We start from the raw sequence: 24,936 nt of genomic DNA on the forward strand, positions 1-24,936 counted from the left end.
AAGGCTGAAGAGTGGGCAGTGATCGAGCACTGACAGTGGGGAGGAAACAGGCTAACTTGTTAATCTCAGTCTTTTGTGTGCCAGAGAGAGAAACTGAGGCAGCCTGTGTCATGGTGAACACTGGGCAGCATTCCCACGCTCCTGTGCTGCACCCTGCAGGGTTATGGAGGAAGCCTGGGAAGCCTCTCCCCTCTTTTCCAGCTTTCCTGGACCCATCCCACACCCTGCCTCCTCCAGGAAGCCCTGGGGGTTGCTCACACACACATCTCACTCCTTGGTACCTGCAACCTGCATTCTGAATTTTTTTTTTTTTTTTTTTTTTTTTTTTGAGGTGGAGTCTTGCTCTGTCGCCCAGGCTGGAGTGCAGTGGCACTATCTCGGCTCACTGCAAGCTCCACCTCCTGGGTTCACGCCATTCTCCTGCCTCAGCCTCCCGAGTAGCTGGGACTACAGACACCTGCCACCACGCCCGGCTAATTTTTTTGTATTTTTAGTAGAGATGGGGCTTCACCGTGTTAGCCAGGATGGTCTCGATCTCCTGACCTCGTGATCCACCCATCTCGGCCTCCCAAAGTGCTGGGATTACAGGCTTGAGCCACCGCGCCCGGCCGTTGCATTCTGAATTTAGCAAGCTCTGGCCTTGGGTTTCTATTTTCTCATCTTGTGCAGTGAGCATTTGGAAACTTCTGTCCTCAGCACCAAGCATGGAGCCATTTAGCAGAAAATAATGAGTTTTCAAGTCAATTGAACTGTTCATCTCCCCAAAATCCAGGCAACACAGTAGAGCAGCTGGATCTCTGTTCCTGGAAGCTTTCTCAGGGACTAGCCCACTGAGTGGGGGACAGCAAGTCCCTGATGAGTGAATGAATGAATGAATGAATGAATGAATACATGTGTGAATGGAATTCAAGGCACTGTAGGCTATTCTGGAGGATACTGGCCTGTCTCTTCGACAGGTGAGGTGCAGTAGGAACAGCATCCCGTATAGATGCCAGTTTCTGTCCTGGTTCTGAAAAGCCAGTCACCTGTCTCTGCAGAGCTGCCTGGGGCCGTGCGGGGGTGTGTTGTGGGGACCCCTGAGAGCTCACTGTGAAGGGGCTCTGCAGAGGGAGGCATGGCTGGCGTGTACAAGGTGACCTCTCTCCTGGTCTGCAGGATGGAGAACCTATTCATCAACCGCTTCATGCACATGTTCCAGTCTTCCTGGAATGACTTTGCTGACTTTGAGAAAATCTTTGTCAAGATCAGCAACACTATTTCTGGTGAGTGTGCCTCTGGGGGCTCTAGTGGTGCTGGGGACAGGGGATGCTGCTCTTCTGTCTGAGACTTACCGCGAAATTGACAAGGGCTTTCCTGCCTGCTGCAGCATGGGGGCCTCGCTGCCACCATGCCACCTTGGCCGGCACCCCCCACACTCCACAGCTTTTGCATCATTGTGGTCACACTTGTGCCCAGAGGTTTCTCCTCCTCAGATATTCAAGCTCCAGCACCCTCGACCTCATTTCACCATCAAAGTCTGAAAAGTATCAGAACTTTTTCTTGGCACAAATCAATCATTTGTGCTTCTGACCAGAGCAAAGGCAGAACTTGGCTTGTGTTTTAGGCATTTACACGAAAGCAACTTTGGGTTCCTTTGGATAAGGATGTGTTTGGTGAGAGCACTAGCTTTATAGTGGCCAGTCGTGGCATGGGAAGGATGTTAAGGAGGCAGGAATGGCTGGACAAGAAGAGGTGCTGAAATCAGGACATGGGGAACCAAACTTGGAAAACTGCCCCCAGGGACTCTCCTCCATGCCCCTCCTCCTTTCATCCTGGACTATCCATGCTGGGCTGAAGGACCTGAGTTCATGAGAGACGGGTGCCCCGGGAGGCTTCTGAGCCACTAAGGGCCAGCTCAGGGATGATGAGATGGTGCCACAGCCTGACCCAGTGATGGGCAGAGGGCAGCAGTTGGAGCTGTGTCCATCCAGGGAGCACTTAGGGGAGGAGACCAAGCAGGGACTCTGCTCTGCAGAGGTCAGGTGAGGTCAGGAGGGCCACGGCCCTGGCTGCCCTCTGCTCAGAGCTCAGGGTGGGCCTCGCTTCTCTCCTGGTAGAGCGGGTCATGAATCATTGGCAGGAAGACCTGATGTTTGGCTACCAGTTCCTGAATGGCTGCAACCCTGTGTTGATCCGGCGCTGCACAGAGCTGCCGGAGAAGTTCCCGGTGACCACGGAGATGGTGGAGTGCAGCCTGGAGCGACAGCTCAGCTTGGAGCAGGAGGTCCAGGTAGGGGTTGATGGGCTGGGGAAGTGGCCAAGGTCACAGTCTGTCAGGTGGAAGCCACTTCCTCCTGGCCAGTGCTCATAGGCCCCCAAGACACTAACTGCAGGCCCATCTGGCCTGGAGCAGCTGCTTCCTTTTCCTGGCAACAGTGTCAGCCAGGGTCCTGGGCATTATGCAGACTGTCTTGTACAATATCAGAGGAGGAATTGCAGGGAATGTTTCTCCATGATGTTCGAGTCTGGGAACATAATGTCAATATTTTCACTATCAGTATCAATAATTACAGGAGCTATCCTTGATTAGGGGCCTGTGGTGGGACAGGCATTGTGACAGGTGCTTTATATACACAGTCATCAGTTGTCACCCACCTTGCAAAGGGGAGAACACTGGAGAAAGAAGTAGATCTTGTGTGAGAATAAAAAAGGGGCACGAGGAGAAACCCAACAGAATGTTTGCCTTTCTCGTTAGAAATGCTGCTGCCTGTGCTCCTGTCGCACCCTCCTCCCCACCCTCACCTGCAGACTCAGCTGCCTCCGGCTGCAAGGCTGACCTAGTCTTGAGACAGAAGTTCAAACCAGCTCCATCTGAATCTGGTGGGGCTCAGCAACAGGTGCTAGCCCATCAGCCTGCCTCTTCCCCATGGAACCAGTGTGACAGGGCCTTCTGCCACCCAGGCCCTGCTGCCTGTCCCCAGGTGTCCAGGTGGCCTCTGCTGCTTCCAGTCTTTTAAGCTCAGCTTACCCTGGGGCCCTAGTTGGAGAGGGATGGTTGGTGCCCTTTAGAGATAAACCTACAGCCCTAGTACCTGGCCCATCTGAATCTAGAGGGCCACCCACCCAGCTGAAGTCCCTGGACAAGTCTCCTGCCTCAGTGCAGGTAGTGCTTCCTAACCTCCTCTTCCTGCACCCAACCAGGCCCAGAACACTTCCTGGTCATGGGAACAGCTGACAGTTACAATCCCCCATACACTGAGACAGCATCTGTGTTCCTGAGTGGACTGAATTGCTAGACTTAGTAACATTGATTCGGTGGCTGTAGGTTTCAGACTTCAAGTCAGAGATCATAGAGATTAAGCCATATAGAATCCTAGAATTGGAAGACTCTAAGCAGCCATCTGTGCACCCAGCAGCCAAGGAGTGGCTGTCCTCAGCACTTGGGCAGGGCAACAGCCTCCCACAGGGAGTCCTGGCCACCTCCAGGGCACGTGGGTTATAGGTCGCCTTTCCTTTGAGCTGACCTACCCCTCACTGACTAGACGCTTTTTGTTTTGTTTTGTTTTGTTTTTGTTTTGTTTGAGACAGAGTCTCCCTCTGTCGCCCAGGCTGGAGTGCAGTGGCCGGATCTCAGCTCACTGCAAGCTCTGCCTCCCGGGTTTAGGCCATTCTCCTACCTCAGCCTCCCGAGTAGCTGGGACACTGACTAGACTCTTAACACACACACCGTCCCATCTCCTACACACCAGCATGATTCTTAATCCCCACAGTCATTCATGCTGCCCATCTGGCAGCACCTTAGTGATCTACAGCAAGCTGGTGGCCTACTAAAAATGCCTACATTGTTTTGTAACATGTGCAGTTATTTTCTGGAACATGAATAGGGAAATCGTATCTCTGTTGTTGGTATTGGTTCAGTGTTACAGCTCAAGTTTGTTTGAGTTCTTAGTCTTTGTATTTGGATTCTTTGGTTTCAGGTTACAAAAATCAACTCCATCTGGTTTAATCCAAGAACTCTATTGGCTCAGGCAACAGTAAAAAGCAATGCTAACTCATTTGGGACCAGACCAGGGCTAAGATCATCCCCTGCCTCTCTCTCCATGTCTCAATCCTCTGCCTCTGGTGGATTTTTCCTTAGGAGGGTTTCCTTACCTGGAGGTAAAGAATGATCGCCAGCAGCTTCAGATTTACCTTCCACCAGCTTAGCAAACACCACCCACTCCCAGCCAGAAAGACCCTGTCTCCTAACACTCCCAGCAGATGTCTTAGGCCATCCTCGGACCTCACTGATTCTGTGAGCCTGTGCCCACGGCCAGGAGAATGGAGACCCAGAGGGGACAGGGACTCTAGACAGGCAAGAACTCCAGTGTCAGCAACAGAATCCTAAAACGTCAGAACTGAGAGATAGGCCTGCCCCTCGTTTTCCAGAAAGATGCAAGGGAGGCCTGGAATAACAGAGAAATGCTGCAATCTGTGGCCCCAAATCCCAGGCCTCCTGTTCCCAGTATCACGTTCACCAGCCTGGGTGGTCTCAAGATTGGATTAGCAGCCATTCCTTCTGGGTAGAGTCTGATGGTCACTTCAGCTCTGAAAGTCCAGCTGTCCAACTGTCGTCCTAGAAGGCAAGACACCAATGTGCCCGACCAGCCCGAGGGTCTCCACCTGCCTCCCTCCCCAACACAAGGTGCCCTGAGCGCCTCCGCGGGAAAAGTCCCCGTTTCCCCGCACCACCGCCCCGCCCCCCCCCGCCCCCTGCCATAGCGACAGATGCTCAGAGCTCATCCCTGGTGCCAAATGACACAAAGGAGGAGGACGGTGGCCAGGCTCCGAGCTCCCGCCGTCCTGGGTGGGTGGCTTCAGTCCTGCGTGCCGCCGAGCAGCCCGGAGGTCCTGCGCGCGGGCGCGATCGGTGAAGCTGTAGCGGGGCGCTCTGGATGTCTCCAGGCGGAGTAGACCCCGACCCCTCAGCAGTCGGGACCCTCACCCTTTCCTTCATCACTCAGGAAACAGAAAAGGCTTCAGAAGGAGCGGCCATACCACCGGCCTAAGCGCTGCGTTCCCGGCCCGGCAGGCCTGCCCTGCACCTGGCGTTCCTAGGGGCCCCTCTGCCGGACCCACTGCGCGGCTCCCAGCGGTCGCCCGCCTCCCATTTCATGGGCACGCTCGTTGTGTGTCGAGGGGTGTTAATTCCTACAGAAAAGGGCACAGATCCGAGGGTCAGCAAGCCCGACGAATTTACACCAATGACCCACAGTGTCGCCAGTCTCAGACCAGGGCACAACACGCCAACCCTGCAGACCACCCCCACCTGCCCAGCCACTGCCCCTTCCCCCTCTGCTTCTGCAGCCCCTCTCCCGCCGTACGCTCATTCCTGCCCCGGCAGACCTTCCCTACCTCCTGGAGACGCCCCTCAACCCCTGTAGATTCCCCTGCCCGTGCAGAAACCCCTCTCCCTTCCCCTGCAGCCTCCCTACCCGACCCGGTGGACAGCCCTGCCCCACTTCCTGTCTCTTCCTCCCAAGGGAGATCCCTGTCCTGGTTCTGACTGGGGTTGAGTTCGCCCAGTTTTGACCTCTGTGTGGAGTCCGGCAGCATCATTTTTTGACATTTAACTGGTCGCATCTATTTCACCTAACCTCTCCTTTCTTCTTATAATCTGACACTCAGGGCGGTCTCTCATCTTTCCTGCCAGTCAAGCAGGTTTCGGACACTACAAATGCAGAGTGAGCTGCTGCCATTCCTTCACCTTACCCCGAACTACCACAACCTGTGAACACCCTCCATGTGAATCAGTCAGCCTTTGACACATTCTAAACTCCGCTGAGTCGCAGGAAAGGGAGAGGGGGCCCCGGAGATCATCACTCTTTCCTCAGGCCTGATTTTTGGCCCATCTGCTGAGCCTGATTTGGACACATCTCTCTGCCTCCTGCAGCAAGGGAACATTTTCATCGTGGACTTTGAGCTACTGGATGGCATCGATGCCAACAAAACAGACCCCTGCACACTACAGTTCCTGGCCGCTCCCATCTGCTTGCTGTATAAGAACCTGGCCAACAAGATCGTCCCCATTGCCATCCAGGTAAGCTGCCTCCAGGCACACCTTTCTGAGCAGCTCAGTCCTCCGCGATCCAGGGCTCCTGGGTGGCTCCATTCACACTCCAGCTCGGGAAGCTATGTCTTGAAAGACACTAGGGCTTCCTGCCAGCCCTGAGGTGGGCTGTCCATAGGGCCGGAGAGGGCTGTACTCCCCAAGGCACGCTTGAGAAGCCCCTGGCCAGTCGAGCGAGGCACACTGTGGAGGACCTGCCCTGGGATGATATTCTTCACTCTCCACCCAGCGCCCTGACCAAGGGCCCCCCGTCAAGGTGCTGCCAGGGGCCAGGCAGGTGAAGCTGTGGGCTGAGCTGGAGACCAAAACCACTGAGGGGCACCATGGGCACTGGGGCCAGGAGCCAGGCCAGTCCTGGTATGCCACCTTTGATAATGATGTGAGTTTTTACGTCCACCTGAGATGAGGGAGGAGGAAGAGGGAGACCCTGGATGAAAGGCAGGTGGGCACAGGGCTTTGTCTCCACCTGTTCCTGGCACCAGCCTCCTGCCAGGCTGGGAGCTGGTGTGCAGACAGCAGGGACCAAGGCCAGGACTGGACTGGACATAGGTCCCTGGGGGTAGGAAGGAACTGCACAGGGGATGCCGTGGGAGACTGGCAGATGAGCATTCAGCAAATAATGTCCATGAACTGGACCTTGGGAGCTGTGGACACAGTAGCAGCTGGATAGGCCAGGCACCAGCCACATGCCAAGGCTATCCTACGGGTTAACCTGCACAGCCACAATCCCTCACCCTCCATTCTAAAGCTAAAGAATCTAAAAACTGCTGCATGTTTCAAAACTGTGCAGCAAATTCATTGTTTGTGAACAAACCTTCTTTGAAGCAATAGGTGAGGTTATTTAGAGCCTTTTTCCCATTCAGTGTGACAGGCATGTGGATCACTGCAGAAATACTGCTCTGTTTGATTGTAAAATAGTACGTTGCCCTAGACCTGGGGTGGGAGGGGGCATGGCTCATAATGAAGTATACCCACTGCTAAAATCCTAAAAATTCTGGATTCTGAAGCACACTTAACCACTGGGGTTTTAGATAACCTATCTTTATTTGTGTAATCATCACCACGACCCTCCCAGATAGTGGGCTCTATTGATACTGATCACTTTACCCAGATAAGGAAACTGAGGCACAGGTGCCCACTGCCAGCCAGGGAGCTAGGATTCAAGCCAGGTCATCTGATTCTCTAGATTCCAGGCTCCCCACGGTCTCCCAGGGGCATGTGCCCTCAGAGGAGCTTCCCGTCTGTTACCAGAGAGAAGCCCTGTGCCAAAGGAACTGAAGCAGTAGGTAAAGGGACAGGTGACCTAAAAGAAGATGAAATTCCTGCAAGATCCCCAGAGATCCCAGGCACCACCGATGGTGCCTTCAAAAGCTTTTCTCAGAGACCTCTTGGAGCAGCCTGGAGTCAGGGGCCTAGCTTAAATTCCAGCTCAGCCACTTGCTAACAGGATGTGGGACCTTGAGAAAGCCACAGACTGTTCCTGGGTCTCTTTCTTCTTCTGAAAATGGAAACTTTGCAAACTATAAAGACCCAAGCAAATGAAAGTCAGAGGATAGTAAATCCAAGATCTAGTTCTTTGAAAGGTCCAAAAAATAATAATAACCTCCTCATGAGGCTGACAGAAAAAAAGAGAGAGAGAGAGAAAAAACATATTCAAGATTCGGAATAAAAAAGGAGTCATAAAAAGAGTAATTACATTGTCGTGCACCATGGTGGTGCACAACTGTAGTCCCAGCTACGTGGGAGGCTGAGGCAGGAGGCTCACTTGAGGCTGTAGTGTGCTATGATCACACCTATGAATAGCCAGGGCACTCTAGCCTGAGCAACATAGCAAGACCCCGTCTCTTAAAAAAGAGTAATTATGATTATATATTTTTTAATGAGAGTAATATAGCAACACATTTGAAAAACTAGAGGAAATGGATTAAAAACCTAGGAAAAGATAAATTAGAAGAAATTGTAGAAAATAGGCCAATTTCCATATAGTGATTGGAAACAGACCCACATGGCGAGCAGCTGAGTCTCACCCAGCTACTAGACAGCCAACATTTCCAGGGCTCTTTATCAGCCCCAAATTGATCCTATAAAGCTGGCGTAAGCTTAGTTCTGAAATTGGATACAGGCAGACTTCAAAAGAAGGCTGAAGACCAATCTAAGTATTAAGTAAAGATTGAAGAGAAATCTAAGGGTGATATTAACAAAGTGAGTGCAGCAGTGTATTAAATGACTATATGTAATAACCAAGTAGGGCTTATTCCAGATATTTCAATATCAAGAGAGCTACCACCATAATTTATTACGCCAGTAAGGATAAAGTTTATGATTATATCAAATCACACTAAAAGTGAATTTAATAACATTTAATAGCCACAACAAATAAAAATTAATAGGAGGAACCTTACTTTATATGATAAAGATAGCTAACATCAAAAAGGTGCAACTCTAATGCCATTTCCATTAAAATAATAAATAAGAATGCTGATATCGCTGTTTTTATTTGACATTATTTTAGAGGTCATACCACATGATAAAACAGGAAAACAATCAATAAGCATATTGTCAAAGAACAGGGAACATTATCCTTTCTGGTAATGCTATGGTAGACCTAGAAAACATAAAAGATTCCAATTTTTTTTAAAGCTACTAGATTAATAAGTTCATTTGGCAAAGAGTTTATATAAATATATTTCTCAAAAAAATAGCCTTTCTCCATACCAACAATAAAATACAACGTCCATATAAGGAAAAACTATAAAGTTATTATTTTGAGATGGAGTCTCGCTCTGTCACCCAGGTTGGAGTGCAGTGGCATGATCTCAGCTCACTGCAACCTCTGCCTCCCGGGTTCAAGCAATGATCCTGCCTCAGCCTCCCAAGTAGCTGGGATTACCATGCCCAGCTAATTTTTTGTATTTTTAGTAGAGACGGTGTTTCACCATGTTGGCCAGGCTGGTCTGGAACTCCTGACCTTGTGATTCGCCTGCCTCAGCCTCCCAAAGTGTTGGGATTACAGGTGTGAGCTACCGCATCTGGCCAACTATGAAGTTATTTTAAAGGATATACAATGAACTCTTAACAGTGATTTGATATTGGGGAGGAAACTGTATAGCATCATAATGTCAGTTCTACCAAATTCTATTATAAAAACTTAATGCACTTTCAAGTAAAATTTCAGCCAGAATTTTTTATCTTTCTTGGTGGAGGTGTGGTGGTGGTGAAGAGGAACTAAAAAGGAGAGAAAGCAATTTAAAAATTGAAAGATTCATGTGGAAAAAGAAATCTGGCATAGTCAAAATTTTTTTGAAAAAAATAAAAACCACATAGAGAGGCAGGGCAACCAAGTCTAAAAAAAAAAAGAAAAAAGAAAAGAAAATTTAATAGAAAAAATGAAGTATGGTGGTGCATACCTGTAATCCCAACTGCTCAGGCGGCTGAGGTGGGAAGATGGCTTGAGTCCAGGAGTTCAGGCTGCAGTGAGCCATGAAAGCTCCACTGCACTCCACACTGGGCAACAGAGTGACACCCTGCCTTTAAAAAACAAAAAACAAAAAGAAAAGAAAACACAGAGGGAACACTTTCCTTGCTAGATTTGTAAGGTTACTGTTAAGCTGTGCTTGAAAACAGAGAGAACTGGGGGACAGTATAGAGTAAGATCCAGAAATAGACTCACTCCCCTACAGAGGAATTTAATGTATCACAATGGAGGCTTTTCAACTCAGTGAAAACGGGATATTATTTTAATGGTGCTATCACACTTTGCATAAGAAGAAAATTAAGTTGGACTACTCTGTCATGCCATTTACAAAAATAAATCTCATCATGTAGAGTTGCTTAGAAGAAAAAGAAAAAAAGAAATTCAGATGAAATAAAAATTAAAATGCAAAAAGTAAATGAATTTAGAAAAACTATGCGGAGACTCAAAAGACTTTTAGAAGGAAAAGGAAATCAAGAAGTTATAAGGGGAAAGCTAAGCATATTTGATTGTGTAATGTTTTAAAACTTGAATGATAAAATAAACCATAAACAAAGCCAAAAAGCAAAATAGAGATTGAGGGGAATAACTGTAACAGATGTGACAGCTAAGAAATGCCTATCTATGACATACAATTAGCTCCTTTATATTGACAGGAAAATACAAATACTCCAGTGGAAAAATGGTCAGAGAATATGGATAGGCAATTCACAAAAGAAGAAATGTAAATGGGCAACCAGCATATGGAAAAACTCGTAAATTCACCTGTAGTTAGGGAAATGCAAATGAAAGTTAACAATAAGATATCATTTCTAACCTGTCTGGTTGGAAAAACAAAGGGGTAACTCCCAAACACCAGCAAAGATAGAGCCCCATGCACTGCCCATGAATTGCTGCAGCCTGGCAGTGTTCGTGGGATAACTGGTGGGCCTGGGCAGCCCAAGGTCAGAGCTTGGGCCAGCACCGGAGCAGATCCCACAGTACCTGCTGTACCAGGTGCACGTTGGAGTGGGCAGTCAGAGGATCCTGGGGTTGGGGCTGTCGTGGTGAGGACAGTTGTGTTACCGAGCTGGACTGGGGTCTGCTTGCCCAGTGCAGCAAAACAAAACACTGAGATTGGGATAGAATCTAGAACACAAGGCATTTATTGCGGGGACCAAAAAAGGAGAACTGGGCAACTCCCTCTTAAGACAGGAACTCCCTGATGGCTTGCAGGTAAGCGTTTTTAAAGGCGGGGTAAATTTCAGGAAAGCAGAAGTTAACAGACAAAATCATTAATCAATACTGGGAGGGCACACATTGGTTTTAACCTAAAAGGGCAGGATATCTTGAAGTGGGGTGGGCTTCCAGGTCATAGGTAGATTCAAAAATTTGTTGTTTTGCGGTTGGTTAAGGAAGAGAAGTTTTGTTTAAAATTTTGAGTTACCAGAAAGGAATGTTAGCTGTGGCTTGTAGGCGGGACTTCCCCCAGGCCCCCCAGGAAGATACTTAGAACAAAGAGCCGCGCTCAGAGTTCAGTCCTCAGCTCCCTCTTCTCTGAGGTCTCTGTACCAGTGGATCTGTTTGGTGGGGATCCGGGTTTCTGAAAAACAACTCAGAGTCACGAGTTCAGGTGTTCTCAGGTGTTCTCTTTAATTTCCAGAGGGAACCAAACACCCCAGGACTCTGGCTTCCTTGGCTGTTGTTTTAGGCTGCTGTTATCCTCTTGCTTGTCAAGTTGCTCATTTACTTCTCAGGGCTAGCTGGGTGCCTGGAATTTCCCTTGAAGGAACTCAGAATTTTCTTTCATTTCTATGCTTTGTTGGGGGGCTAGGGGGCTACAGTGCCCTAAGAGGAGGCCCCTGCTCCATCTCAATTGGAGGGGCACTGGAGGGGACTTTATTGTTTAAGTGTCTGACAGCCAGTAGCACTGAACAGGTGTGCACCAGCAAAGTGAACCTGTCCGAGGAACAGTAGGGCAGGCAGTGTATACTCAAAGAAAACACCCCCACACCCCGAAGGCTCAGCCTTCGCTAGCAGCCACTCAGCAGAAATGAAAGCACAAATGTGGGTAGCAGCAGGAGCATAGTTTGTGATGGGGAAAAAAAATTGAAAACAGTCTGACGGCAGAAGAGGATTGAGTGAATGAGCCCTTCCATGTCCTCACCATAAAACATTGCAGCATCTTTGAAAGGAATGCTTTAGTTCCCTCCCAGCTGACCTGGAGGGGTCTCCACAATGAGTTAATAAAGTGGAAAAACAAGACACAAAGGACCAATAAAGAATACATATCTGTCATATACAAATAGCTCCTTCAAACTACTAAGGCAATGGGCATGGTCTGACTTATGTAAAATGAATGCAAGGATGCAGCAGGCCTACTGTGCCGGCATGGGAACACACGGACGTGGTGTCACCAGGTAGGAACACGGTAATGGCCTGGTGGGGGACAGGTGAGCAAAACAAAGAGACAGATATTGATTATAATTGTATTCAGTTGATGGAAAATTGGACAGATAAATGTGCACACATGCAAAGACCTATGAAAGGGGGCTCCCCAGAATTTAGTGGTTATCACTGGGGGCTGGAAGATGAGATGATGTTTTCTTTCTCAGGCTCTCCTGTCATGACTCGAATTTCTTTTTATAATAAGCACGTATTCTTTTCTAATCAGAAACGTAAAGCTACTTCCTTACCCAAAAAACAAATTTAAGAAACACGAATTGCTCAGGGCAAGTTCTGGCATCCCATGGCAGGCCAAGATCCTGGACAGGAGTGGGAGGATGTGAAGGATGGGTTTGGGAAGGCCCAGCTCAGTAGTACAAGAGCTCAAGGGGATGGGCAGGTGAGGCCCGGCCAGGCCAGGAAGTGAAGAGGCGGAAGGCAGAATGATGGGCTGAAATAGGCAGAGCACCAGGCCCATCCTGATTCAGCTCTTTTTTTACTGGTCAGAACAGTTTATATATATATATAAAATTTTAGATTCAGGAGGTACATGTGCAGGTGTGTTACATGGTTATATTGCATGATGCTGGGGTTTAGGCTTCTACTGAACCCATCACTCAAATACTGAGAATAGTACCCAATACCTAGTTTTTCAACCCTTTCTTCCCTCCCTCCCTCCCTCCCCTTCTTGGAGTCCCCAGTGTCTTCTGTTCCCACTTTTATGTCCATGTGTAGGCAATGCTTAGCTCCCACTTATAAATAAGAACATACAGTATTCGATTTTCTGTTTCTGGGTTAATTTACTTAGGATTATGGCCTAAGTGCCAATCCTAAACTGTACCCAATGTTGCTGCAAAGGACATGATTTCATTCTTTTTTATGGCTATGTTGTATTCCATGGAGTACACGTACCACATTTTCTTTATCCGGTGCCACTATCGATGGGCACCTAGGTTGATTACATGATTTTGGTATTGTGAACAGTGCTGCAGTAAACATACGTGTGCATGTGTCCTTTTGGTAAAACAATTTCTTTTCCTTTGGGTGGGTACACAGTAATGGGGTTGCTGGGTCAAATGGTAATTCTATTTGCAGTTCTTTGCAAAATCTCCAAACTGCTTTCCACAGGGATGCAAGTAATTTACACACCTACAGTGTGTAAGCATTCCCTTTTATCCATATCCTGCTAACATCTATCCTTTTTTTACTTTTTAATAATAGCCATTCTGACTGGTATCTCTTTGTGGTTTTAATTTGCATTTCTCTGATGATTAGTGATGTTGAGCATTTTTTCATGTGTGTGTTGGCCACTTGTATGTCTTCTTTTGAGAAGTGTCTGTTCCTGTCCTTTGCCCGCTTTTTAATGGTGGTGTTTTTTCTTAAGCTCCTTATAGATTCTGGGTATTAGTCATTTGTAGATGCATAGTTTGCAAATATTTTCTCCCATTCTGTAGGTTGTCTGTTTACTCTGTTGATAGTTTGTTTTTCTGTGCAGAAGCGCTTTAATTTGATTAAGTTTCATTTGTCAATTTGTGTTTTTGTTGCATATGCCTTTGAGGTCTAATCATAAATTCTTTGCCTAGGAAATGTCCATAAGATTTTTTCCTAGGTTTTCTTCTAGAATTTTTAAAGTTTGAAGTCTTACATTTAAGTCTGTAATCCATCTAGAGGTAAATTTTATATATGGTGGGAGGAAGGGGCCCAGTGTCATTCTTCTGCATATAGGTAGCCAGTTTTTCCAACACCATTTATTGAATAGGATGTCCTTTCCTTATTGTTTATTTTTGTTGATTTTGTCAAAAATCAGTTGGTTGCAGGTACATGGCTTTATTTCTGGGTTCTCTGTTCTGTTCCATTGATCTGTGTGCCTATTTTTGGCACACAGTATACCATGCTGTTTTGGTTATTATAGTCTTGTAGTATAGTTTGAAGTCAGGTAATGTGATGCCTCTAGCTTTGTTTTTTGTTTTTTGTTTTTTTTTTTTTTGTCTAGGATTGCTTTGGCTATTCAGGCTATTTTTTGGTTCCATGTGAATTTTAGGATTTTTTTTCTAATTCTGTGAAAAATGATGTTGATAATTTGATAGGAATTGCATTCTATCTGTAGATTGCTTTGGGCAGTATGGCCATTTTAATGATATTGGTTCCTCCAACCCATTAGCATGGGATGTTTTTCCATTTTTTTGTGTCATCTATGATTTCTTTCATCAGTGTTTTATAGTTCTCTTTGTAGAACTTTTTCACCTTCTTGGTTGGATGTATTCTTTGGTATTTTATTTTGTGTGTAGGAGACTATTGTAACTGAGATCACATTCCTGGTATGGTTCTCAGCCTGAACATTGTTGGTGCATAGAAATGCTACTGATTTTTAGGCCAGGCACGGTGGCTCATGCCTATAATCCCAGTACTTTGGGATGCCAAGGTGGGCAGATCACCTGAGGTCACGAGTTCGAGACCAGCCTGGCCAACACAGTGAAACCCCATCTGTACTGAAAATACAAAAATTAGCCAGGTGTGGTAGCACATGCCCGTAATCCCAGCTACCCAGGAGGCTGAGGCAGGAGAATTGCTTGAACCTGGGAGGTGGAGGTTGCAGAGAGCTGAGATCGCACCCCTGCACTCCAGCCTGGGTGATAGAATGAGACTCTGTCTCAAATAAAAAGAAACGCTACTGATTTTTGTACATTGATTTTGTATCTTAAGTGTAGAAAGTCAAAAGGTTTTTTTAAGGTATTTTTTGTTAAAGAATAAATCATAAATGTAAGAAATAATAGTTTTTTCCAAAGACTAACTTTTTTAAAGCCTTTTTGCTTTGTGCTAATAACTTTTTATTAAGCCCTATCATATATAGCTGTGAGATATAAGGGAATGAGTACATTCTATGTCCTTGTACTTTAACCAAGATATTTGCACTGGACGTGCTCACAGGCATGTCCCAGTTTGCAGCCTATGCCCCTTCCTTATTTGGGAATGTCACTACTTTTCTAAGTCCTTTCATAAGCAACTTCCTCTTTTCCTTTGTCTTTCCATTGCTTTTTACCTGTTTAGAAAAGTTTTAAGTTATTAGCCAGTCGGGTTTTAGCTTAGATTGTGAGGTCTGGCTCCAGCCAGTGGAGACAGGACACAGTAGCAGGGACAAGCTGCATAAGGAATAAAAATTGCTTCTCTCCATTATTCAGGTGTGCTCTCACCGTTGTTCCATCTGCGAGGAGCACCCTTTCTGCAGAAAGTAAAATTGCCTTGCTAAAAAAAACTTTTTGTCTAAATGCTGATTTTTCCTTGCAGTACCAAGGAACAAGAATTCTGTTTCTCATAAGCATTTTACTTATAACACTGAGACTTTACTGAAGTTGTTTATCAAATCTAGGAGTCTTTTGGAGGAATCTTCAGGGTTTTCTAGGTGTAGAATCACATCATGGATGAACAAAGATAATTTGACTTTTTTTTTTTTTTTTTTTTTTTTTTTTTTGGTTTGGATGCCTTTTCTTTCTTTCTTTTGCCTAATCGCTCCGAATAGGACTTCCAGTACTCTATTAATAGGAGGGGTGAGAGTGGACATTCTTGCATTGTTCCAGTTTTTAGGGGAAATGCTTTCAATTTTTGCCTGTTAAATATCATGTTGCTGGCTCAGCTCTTTACCTACTGTGTGACTTGGGAGAGCTGCTTAACCAGCTGGAGCCTCAATTTCCCCCCATGTAAAATGGGTACAGCAAGGAATACCTGCCTTACAGGGTCAAAGTGAGGATTAAGTGAGATAGTATGGGTAAAGCCCCTAGCACACAACAGGGGGCTCCTTAGCCCCAGAGGATGTCAGGAACATATCAGTGTCCCAGAGCCATCAGGAACATGTCAGAGCATGTGGGAACATGTCAGGGAGTGTCTCAGAGCATGCCAGGCAGCCCAGCACTCTAGGGCACAGATCAGGTATCAGTGGCCCAGGCAGCCCATGTAAATGGGTGTGGCAGTGGGGACCCTGACAGCTGGGACTGTAGAAAAGGGACAAGAGTGTAGTTCTGTGAGAACATGGGTGCAGAGTTCTGAGACCTTCTAATTTTTCAGGAAAACTAGGTCATTCAAATTTTTATGTGAAACTGTCTGATATTTAAAAGCAGTCAACTAATCTCATGTATAAACAAACAGGCATGCCTAGTGTGCAAGTCACACTCTGCTGTCCCTCCTCCCTCCCCCTTCTTTGGTCCTCAGGGAGTTCTGGGGCTGCTGGGGTCTCTCTGACCGGGGTAGAGTCACTGACCACCAGGGCTCTGGAGCATTTGGGATTTGGCTCATCTAAACCAAGACCTGCTGCAAGTGCAAAGTTCACACCTGATTTTTAAGACTTAGAATAAGGAGGTGGGGAATGTGAAATATCTCATTTAATAGTTTTAGATTGGTTTCATGTTGAAGTGATAATATTCTGGATATATTGGGTAAAATAAAATTGTATTAACCTGCATTTCACCTCTTTCCTTTTACTTTTATTAATATGGCTTCCTGAATACATACAATTCCATGTGTGGGTAGCATTATATGTCTATTGGACAGCACTGTTTTCGAGGGAGAGACGCCCAAGGACCCCACTTTCCACAATACTTATAGCAAGTGACACAGCTGTGTGCTCTGGGACAGTTCTCCCTCCCCAGCCATGGCCACTGTGCCTTCCCAGCACCTAAAGTCTGGCCACGCCCCTTCCTGGTCACTCTTGGCTGCAGCCCTGCCACCCCCCTCATTCTTTCTGTCAATCCCTCCAATACCTCATGTCTTCATCTGAAAATGGGCAATGCCAGCACCTGCTTCAGGCTCCTGTGAGAGCTCACTGTCAGGTGCTGAGGCTGTGCTGGGCTCTCAGTAAGGTGGCGAAGCCTGGGGCTGCTGGCGTGGAGGGACCTGGGGCTGGGTGCTGGGGTGGGGGCAGGAAGGTGAAGCTGTGTGTGCAGAGGCATCAGCAAACCAGGTCACCACAGAGCTTGGGGATTTTATTTTCTGGCATTAAGAGGTGATTGAGGAGGCAGTTAATGTGACATGATTTGCATTTTGGAAAAGAAAAAAACTCACCTTGTCCCAGTGTGGAGTGGAAACTGGAAAGGGAAGACAGGCCCAGCCTCTGCTACAGGAGGCGCCTGGGCACAGGTGTGGGCTCCAGGCAGAGCTCAAGCTGCAGACCCTGATCTGGGAGGCTCAGCACCAGGAAGGCCCAAGCCTTTGGACAGGACAAGCTGATTTAGGGCAAGAAAAGAAGACAGGAGCACCAGGGCAGACCCTGGGGAGCACCAGCATTTCAGGAAAGAGGAGAGGGAGGAAAGTATGGGAGATCAATGAGAGGCAGTAGAAGAGGGAGCAGGGCAAGGAGGGAAGGGGGCAGGGATCCCCTCCGCTGCTGGGCCCTCTGCCTGCCCGCTCCTTCCATGCTGCCAGCTCCTGAGGCTATTCCCACAGTAACTGTGAGCCTAGGGATCACTGTCCCCACATGACAGATGCTGAAGCCGGAGCTTAAAAAGCCCAGTGTGTCATCCAGAGTCATGCAGGTTGTAAGTAATATGGCTGGGACAGGAAACTTCACCCCGGGGCCCTTTACCCCCTCCAGGCTCTTCTGATTCCAAAGTCACTGTTAAATTCAGATACTTCTGGAACTTCCCAAGAGGCGAAGTTCTCCAACAACTATAATCTGAAGTGAAATACAGTGGTGTGTTTCCTTTCCCCCGATGTACCAGCTCAGCCAAGTCCCGGGAGATGAGAACCCTATTTTCCTCCCTTCGGATGCAAAATACGACTGGCTTTTGGCCAAAATCTGGGTGCGTTCCAGTGACTTCCATGTCCACCAGACCATCACCCACCTTCTGCGAACACATCTGGTGTCTGAGGTTTTTGGCATTGCAATGTACCGCCAGCTGCCTGCCGTGCACCCCATTTTCAAGGTACAGCCAGCTACTGCCCCACCTGCTATGGGAGGGCATCTGAGATGTGGAGTGGGAGGGATCGCTGACATCCCACAGAGGGACCTGTGGCTGGGAGTGGGTGGCAGAAAGGGACCCCTGGAGAGATGTTCTCAGAGTCAGTAATGTCCCCAAAGGAAGAAAACAGCTGGGAGCCTGCTGTTCCCCAGGACAATGAGGCCAGGGTGTGGGCCTGACACAGGCACCTCGCTGGCCAGCCAGTAGAGTTGGAAAAGGCAAATGAGTTCACAGTGATCCTCGGCTGGTGCTGATGGCCGCCCCTGCTGTCACTCTCCTTCCCTGTTCCCGAATCTTACAAGCACTGGCTGTTGGGGTGACTGCAGGCTAAAAGTACTCCTGTGTGCCTCAGTTTCCTCACCAGTAAAACAGGTCAAATAGTACAGCTGCCTTACAGAACGATGGTCAGGATTAAGACAGTGAACTCAGGGAGCAAAGAGGTAAGCCTTGTACAAGTGCTGGCCAGGACCATCTGAATCATTATCATGCTTAGTAAGCATCAGAGGGGTGCAGGCTTCCAGCACTTAGCCGAAAGATCAGCACCCAGCCTTCACTTCCTCCCTGCGCCCAGCATCATCCTGTAGGGCAGGCCTGGGTGGGGGAGCTGCAGGTCCCTAGGGCACCAGGTCACCTGGTTGGGCCCCCTCTGAGGCCTCCTCCTCTCCCCTCCCCAGCTGCTGGTGGCACACGTGAGATACACCATCGCTATCAACACCAAGGCCCGTGAGCAGCTCATCTGTGAGTGTGGCCTCTTTGACAAGGTGGGTGCCCTCCTACCCTACTTGTTGCCTGAAAGAGCCCAGCCTGGCCACCTTCACTCCCTATTTGATATCTAGACGCCCTTTCAGGAGGCCTGGAAGGGTGAAAGCTGGAGTTTGCTCAGAGCACTGGGTCCAGCATCCTCCTGATGTCTCCAGCCCCTGCCACTCAGCCAGGAGCACTCCTCCAGGTGCACCACCAGCTCTTCCTTCTCACTGATGGCTCCCAGTCCCCTCCTCCCACTCCTCCCCTCTCCCAGCCTCTGGGACCTGGGTGTAGAACCCCCTCTGGAACACACTCCTTATGGCCCCCTGACCTCCTACACACCAGGAACCTGTGTCTGCCTCTTAATCTGCCACACCCCTGCCACCCTGACTCGGACCTCCCCAGCACTCTGCTTCCCGGGTCGCAACCCTCCCAACCCATTGTCTCCTGGATCAGGGCCTCCAGGCCCTGCCCAACCCTCACATCCCTCAGACAGCACCCCACCTCGTTTTGAGCCCCCTGTAGCCTTACCAAGCTTGGACTCTCACATGGGCCCTTGCCCCAACCTTCCTCCTTTCCCCAGCCCATTAGTGACCAGGCCAGATGACCACTGAAGTTGAAACACTGTTTGGGTTGCAAATGACAAAACCCAACTCAAACCAGTTGCAGCTGGACAAGACATGCCTTATCTCAAATACCTGGACACAACAGAGGGGCCGGGGCCTCAGCCAGAAATGGATCCAGGGACTCAAGCAATGCCCCAGGGTATAGGCACACTGGCTCCCTCTTTCTCTCTCTTTCACCTGTGTTGGCATCACACTCTTCTGCTGCAGACAGGCCCCCATGGGAGAGGGCACAGGACCTCATCATAGTAGCTCTACCTCAGGTTCCCATGTGGCCATTATCTCCTGGCCGCATCCAAACAGAAAGTGCTGGAGGGCAGCTCTGGTTGGTTCTGCTTGGGCTGAATGCCCACCATGGACCAGTCTCTGGCACCGCAGCACCCAAGTCCGTCTTCAAACCTTCTGTGGCACCAACAGCCCAGCCCCCTGGGTGTATTTGCTTGTGTGTGTGCAGGTGTACACATGTATGCCAGTCAGCTTGTGAGTGTGTCTGCATCGATCAGCACCCGGGATCAGGACCAGGATCCCTCCTTGTGGGTCTCTGCAGCCCTCACCTGAGCACACAACAGGCCCTCAACAGAGTTGCATGGGGCCTGGAAACTGAGGGTCACTGAGAGCAATGACTGAGGGTCCTGTGCTCAGCACTAGAGCAGACTTCACAGCCCAGGCCCGCTGGTGCTGGGGTCCCACACACACCTGCCCACGCCTGCTGCCCTCCTGTGGCTGGGAGTGCACCCTTCCCTCCTGCACTCTGCAGCCCCACGGTTCAGTCCCTTGCATTGGATTGGGCGGGAGGGTCCTCCCTGTCACCTCTCCACCCGCTGCCCTTGTCATTTTCTGCATTAAACATCCCTCCCCCATCTCACAGAAGAAGGGTTTGCCCCTCTGCCTGCCTGGCCTCCTCGTCTCCCTGGCACATTTCCTCAGGGATGGGTCTGGACAGCTGTGGGAGGAGCCACCCGCTCAGGGCACTCTACCTCCCACTCCAGGCCAACGCCACAGGGGGCGGTGGGCACGTGCAGATGGTGCAGAGGGCCATGAAGGACCTGACCTACGCCTCCCTGTGCTTTCCCGAGGCCATCAAGGCCCGGGGCATGGAGAGTAAAGAGGACATCCCCTACTACTTCTACCGAGACGACGGGCTCCTGGTGTGGGAAGCCATTAGGATGTGAGCGCCTGCGGGGCGGTGGTCCTGGGGGAGGAGCCGGGCCCCCTGCCTGACTGCCTGGGGCGGGCCTGGCCCCCAGCGGCTGGCGCTGAATGGGGAAGGGGTGGAGGGTGCCCAGCGTCCGTGAGGGGGTTGCCGCCGGGCACCGCTCCGCAGACCTGGCTGGATCGCTCACCCCGGCTGCGCCCCCTGAGCCAGGTTCACGGCCGAGGTGGTGGGCATCTACTACGAGAGCGACCAGGTGGTGGAGGAGGACGCGGAGCTGCAGGACTTCGTGAACGACGTCTACGTGTACGGCATGCGGGGCCGCAAGTCCTCAGGTAGGGCCTCAGGGACGTCTCCGGACCCGGCTCCCCCGCAGTCGGCAGCGCGGGCGCAGCCGCCGCCCCTCCAGGGTGTCCTGCCCAGCGGGCCCTCCGGCGTCGGGGCAGGGAGACTGGGCACGGGGTGGGCGCCGGGCCCCGGGGTCCCCAGGGACTGGGCCTCAACCCGCCGGTGGTTCCGCCCTAGGCTTCCCCAAGTCGGTCAAGAGCCGGGAGCAGCTGTCGGAGTACCTGACCGTGATGATCTTCACCGCCTCCGCCCAGCACGCGGCGGTCAACTTCGGCCAGGTAGGCGGGGCCCGCCCGCTGGGCAGAGCTCACTCCCCAAGGCCGCTGCCTCCTCCCCCGCCCCAGCTTTGCACGGGTACCGCACCCTCGGACAGCCTCGGGGTCTGGCATGGGACTTGCAGGATGGATTCTGCCTGCGCAGCCGAGGGCGCTGGCCGCGGGGGAAGAGGATGGATGGACTGAAGGGCCCGCTGGAGTTGGGGGGCACGGGGAGGACGGGGCCCAGGGGGCAGCTGGGCAGCAGGGTTTCGGGGGTGCCCACGCTCGCTGGCGGTCGTCTCCTCAGTACGACTGGTGCTCCTGGATCCCCAATGCGCCCCCAACCATGCGAGCCCCGCCGCCGACTGCCAAGGGCGTGGTGACCATTGAGCAGATCGTGGACACGCTGCCGGACCGCGGTCGCTCCTGCTGGCATCTGGGTGCAGTGTGGGCGCTGAGCCAGTTCCAGGAAAACGAGGTGAGGCTGGGCAGGGTGGGGCACAGACCCAGGTCACCCCAGGTTAACCGGTTCCTCAGCCTCAGTGCTTTGTGACTTGGGCCTCAGGGCTCACTTGGAGCCAGGAATCCTGACTTCCAAGGCTGGAAGGGCCCAGAGGGCTGCAGCTGCCACCAGGTCTCCCGGCCTGAGCATGGACAGAGCTCAGGGTGGGCACAGCAGGAGAGCACACAGCCCAGGCTCTGCTCACTGTCACCAGAGGGTCGTGTGTGACACCCCCTCCCCCCAGCTATTGACAAAGCTCTTGCACATGTGTTTTTCCCTGGTACTCCAGAAGGAATGACCAAGAGTTTCCTGGGTTCCTTTAGGACATGTGCATCTCATTTAATCTAACAATCAAATCTGGTGTGTCTTGGTGGATGCACTCCCTTTGGGGTAGCTCAGTACTGCACAGAATGGCTGCTCCGGTCCAACCTGCTCCAGACTGCTGGGCATCTGAGTTGTTCCCGGCTAATGTGTTGGTCCCTCACTGGACATCCTTGTTTTTGTGCCTTTGCACAGGTGTTCAGTATGACCGGACACATTCCTAGCAGACAAATTCCTTGGTCAAAGAATATTGAGACTGAATTGCCCTCCACAGACTAAATCCAAATCCCATTATCAGTAGCCTGTGTGTCTTGGACCTTTCCAGCTCAGAAGCTTTGTGATCTTAATCCAATACAGTAGTTTTTTTAAATGATGTCTAGCTCTACCCCGCAGACATCTGTGTGAGCATGCAAATAAGCACAGCACCCCAACAGGGCAGCCACCCCTTCAGGCTCCCTGGCCTGCCTTCTGCCTTCCTGGGCTGGAGAGGCCAGCACTGGCCCCAGCGCCCCTGATGGGAGGTGGGAGTGCTGTGTAGGGGTGGCCCGAGAGAGCAGGATACCATGGCTGCAACCACCAGCACCCTCCAGCTTCATCTGCATCATCTTGTAACCACCTGGCAGCAGGCAGTTATTTTCCCACTTATCCATGAAGCCCAGCTCTGGAGCCTTCCTTAGGGAAGCAGATAGGGGGCGACCACACTTGCCTTCCCAAGGCCCTCTTGTCAGGCAGCAGAGGGTGAATATGGGCAGGCAAATAGATGCTCCCTCCTTCATCTCCCAAAGGGTGGCTGGCCCCTTGGGATGAGACAGGCCTGTCAGTTTACACGGGTAGCAGATTGACCTATGTGTGTATCCATGTCTGGGCCCTCAGCTGTTCCTGGGCATGTACCCAGAAGAGCATTTTATCGAGAAGCCTGTGAAGGAGGCTATGGCCCGATTCCGCAAGAACCTCGAGGCCATTGTCAGCGTGATTGCTGAGCGCAACAAGAAGAAGCAGCTGCCATATTACTACTTGTCCCCAGACCGGATTCCAAACAGTGTGGCCATCTGAGCACACTGCCAGTCTCACTATGGGAAGGCCAGCTGCCCCAGCCAGCCGGACTCCAGCCTGCCTGGCAGGCTGTCTGGCCAGGCCTCTTGCAGTCACGTCTCTTCTTCCGAGGCTAGTACCTTTCCGTTTATTCTTTGATCTTCAGGGAACCCCATAGATTGAGCAAAGTGTAAACACCATAGGGACCCATTCTACGCAGAGCAGGACTGCACAGTATCCTGTCCACACCCAGCTCAGCATTTCCACACCAAGCAGCAATAGCAAATCACGACCACTGATAGATGTCTGTTCTTGTTGGAGACATTGGATGATTATTTTCTGTTCTATTTGTGCTTAGTCCAATTCCTTGCACATAGTGGGTACCCAATTCAATTATTATTGAATGAATTAAGAATTGGTTGCCATAAAAATAAAGTGGTTCATTTAAAACAGGTCTTGTTCCACGTGCTATGTTCCAGTCACCCCAAACAGCTCATTGCCATCTCCTACACCAAGAGAAAAAAAAAAAGCCATAGTCACCGTGATTTTATCAAGGCAAAAGCCTCCCCAGCCAAGTCTGGATAGAAGGTGCTTTTTCCCCCAAGCAGTATCTGCTCTCTTTGGAACACATCCCAAATGCCAGCACCTCTGGGAAGGCATCCTTGGTTCCTGTCTCTTCCCCGGATTTGTCAGAACCTCTGTTGTTTCCCTCTCTGTGGTCTCTCCCTTGGGATAGGAGCCCCTGGAAGGACAGAAAACCCACTTTATTTATGTCTGTGCCCCAGGGCTGGCTTAAGGCACCAGCACTCAGCTGTTCCCTTCTTTTCCTCCTGGCAGGGCACCTCGCTAATGGGTATTAGGCATTGTCTTGGGAGCTGGGGGTTTATTTTTTCCTGAGGCAGGGTTCTTAACATGACATAAAAAATAAAAATGAGCAGGGCATGGTGGCTCACGCCTGTAATCCCAGCACTTTGGGAGGCCAAGGTGGGTGGATCATTTGAGGTCAGAATTCGAAACCAGCCTGGCCAACGTGGTGAAACCCCATCTCTACTGAAAGTACAAAAATTAGCCGGGAATAGTAGCAGATACCTGTAATCCCAGCTACCCGGGAGGCTGAGGCAGGAAAATTGCTTGAACCTGGGAGACAGAGGTTGCAGTGAGTGGATGTCGCATCACTGCACTCCCGCCTGGGCAATAGAGTGAGACTCTGTCTCAAATAATGAATAAAGTAAATAAATAAAAATGCATTCTCTTTCCCCAGGCCCAAATAGCAGAGCCAGCTCTGAGCCTGGGCATGGTGACCCATTCTCCCCCTGTGCTCACAAGCCCAACTCCCAGCCCTCCAGCCCCTGGCTTCGGAATCATGTCATCAGGGTCTCCCATGTCTCTGGAAGGTGCTTCCAGTGTGGCAGGCCAGCAGCTCAGCGTCTGCGTAAAGGCTTCTACAGGGCCAGCATGGCATGAGGGGAGGTGTGCATGCGTTCCTGAAGCCACGAGGCCTTCTGAGGAGACCTGACTATTGGAGTGGGTACTAGAGACTGAGGTCCAGCCCCTTAATGCCACAGACTCCCTGCCATCCCTTGGAGAATTGCCCACCACACTTATGAATGATCTTCGGGACAGGTGAAGTAAACGTATAGCCATGGTCGAGGCAGCTCCATGCCACTGTGAGAATGAACATACCAGCTTTTAGAACAACAAGGCTGTGTGGTCAAGGAGAGAGGAGAAACGAATAGGAGTAGGCAGGGGTGGTGAAGCAGGTCTGACATGAGCAAAAGAGAGAGAGGAGGATTGGGTTGGAATGGCTTCAGATGGCAGAGCACCTCTGAAAGTCTCATGCCAGCTAATGAAGAGTCCTCAAAGTCACCATTACAGAAATCTTACATCTGGAAGAAATGACAGTTATGGTTTGGCATGAACCCCACAGTGGACCCAAACGTGTGGCAGCTGAGATCCTCAGTCAATTATGTTCTCTGCAGCTGGTCCTTCTGGTTCCCTGGGGCAGGGTATCTGAGTAGCGCAGC

The 24,936-nt window shown here is 50.2% G+C and overlaps 1 protein-coding gene across 1 annotated transcript in view; it reads left to right on the forward strand.

Annotated features, from left to right (window-relative positions):
* ALOX5 (arachidonate 5-lipoxygenase) overlaps nucleotides 1-24,136 on the forward strand; it is a 61,430-nt gene extending 37,294 nt beyond the window's left edge. Inside the window, exons 5-14 of the mRNA XM_007962538.3 lie at nucleotides 1,156-1,262; nucleotides 2,097-2,269; nucleotides 5,912-6,058; nucleotides 17,693-17,896; nucleotides 18,607-18,693; nucleotides 20,289-20,467; nucleotides 20,666-20,787; nucleotides 20,978-21,078; nucleotides 21,365-21,535; nucleotides 22,754-24,136. Coding sequence (XP_007960729.3) covers nucleotides 1,156-1,262; nucleotides 2,097-2,269; nucleotides 5,912-6,058; nucleotides 17,693-17,896; nucleotides 18,607-18,693; nucleotides 20,289-20,467; nucleotides 20,666-20,787; nucleotides 20,978-21,078; nucleotides 21,365-21,535; nucleotides 22,754-22,933 — 1,471 coding nt within the window. The 3' untranslated portion in view covers nucleotides 22,934-24,136. The remainder of the gene's footprint in view (nucleotides 1-1,155; nucleotides 1,263-2,096; nucleotides 2,270-5,911; nucleotides 6,059-17,692; nucleotides 17,897-18,606; nucleotides 18,694-20,288; nucleotides 20,468-20,665; nucleotides 20,788-20,977; nucleotides 21,079-21,364; nucleotides 21,536-22,753) is intronic.
* The last annotated feature ends 800 nt before the right edge of the window (nucleotides 24,137-24,936 follow it).

The sequence above is a fragment of the Chlorocebus sabaeus genome, chromosome 9 (genome assembly GCF_047675955.1).
Source record: "Chlorocebus sabaeus isolate Y175 chromosome 9, mChlSab1.0.hap1, whole genome shotgun sequence".
Taxonomy (NCBI): domain Eukaryota; kingdom Metazoa; phylum Chordata; class Mammalia; order Primates; family Cercopithecidae; genus Chlorocebus; species Chlorocebus sabaeus.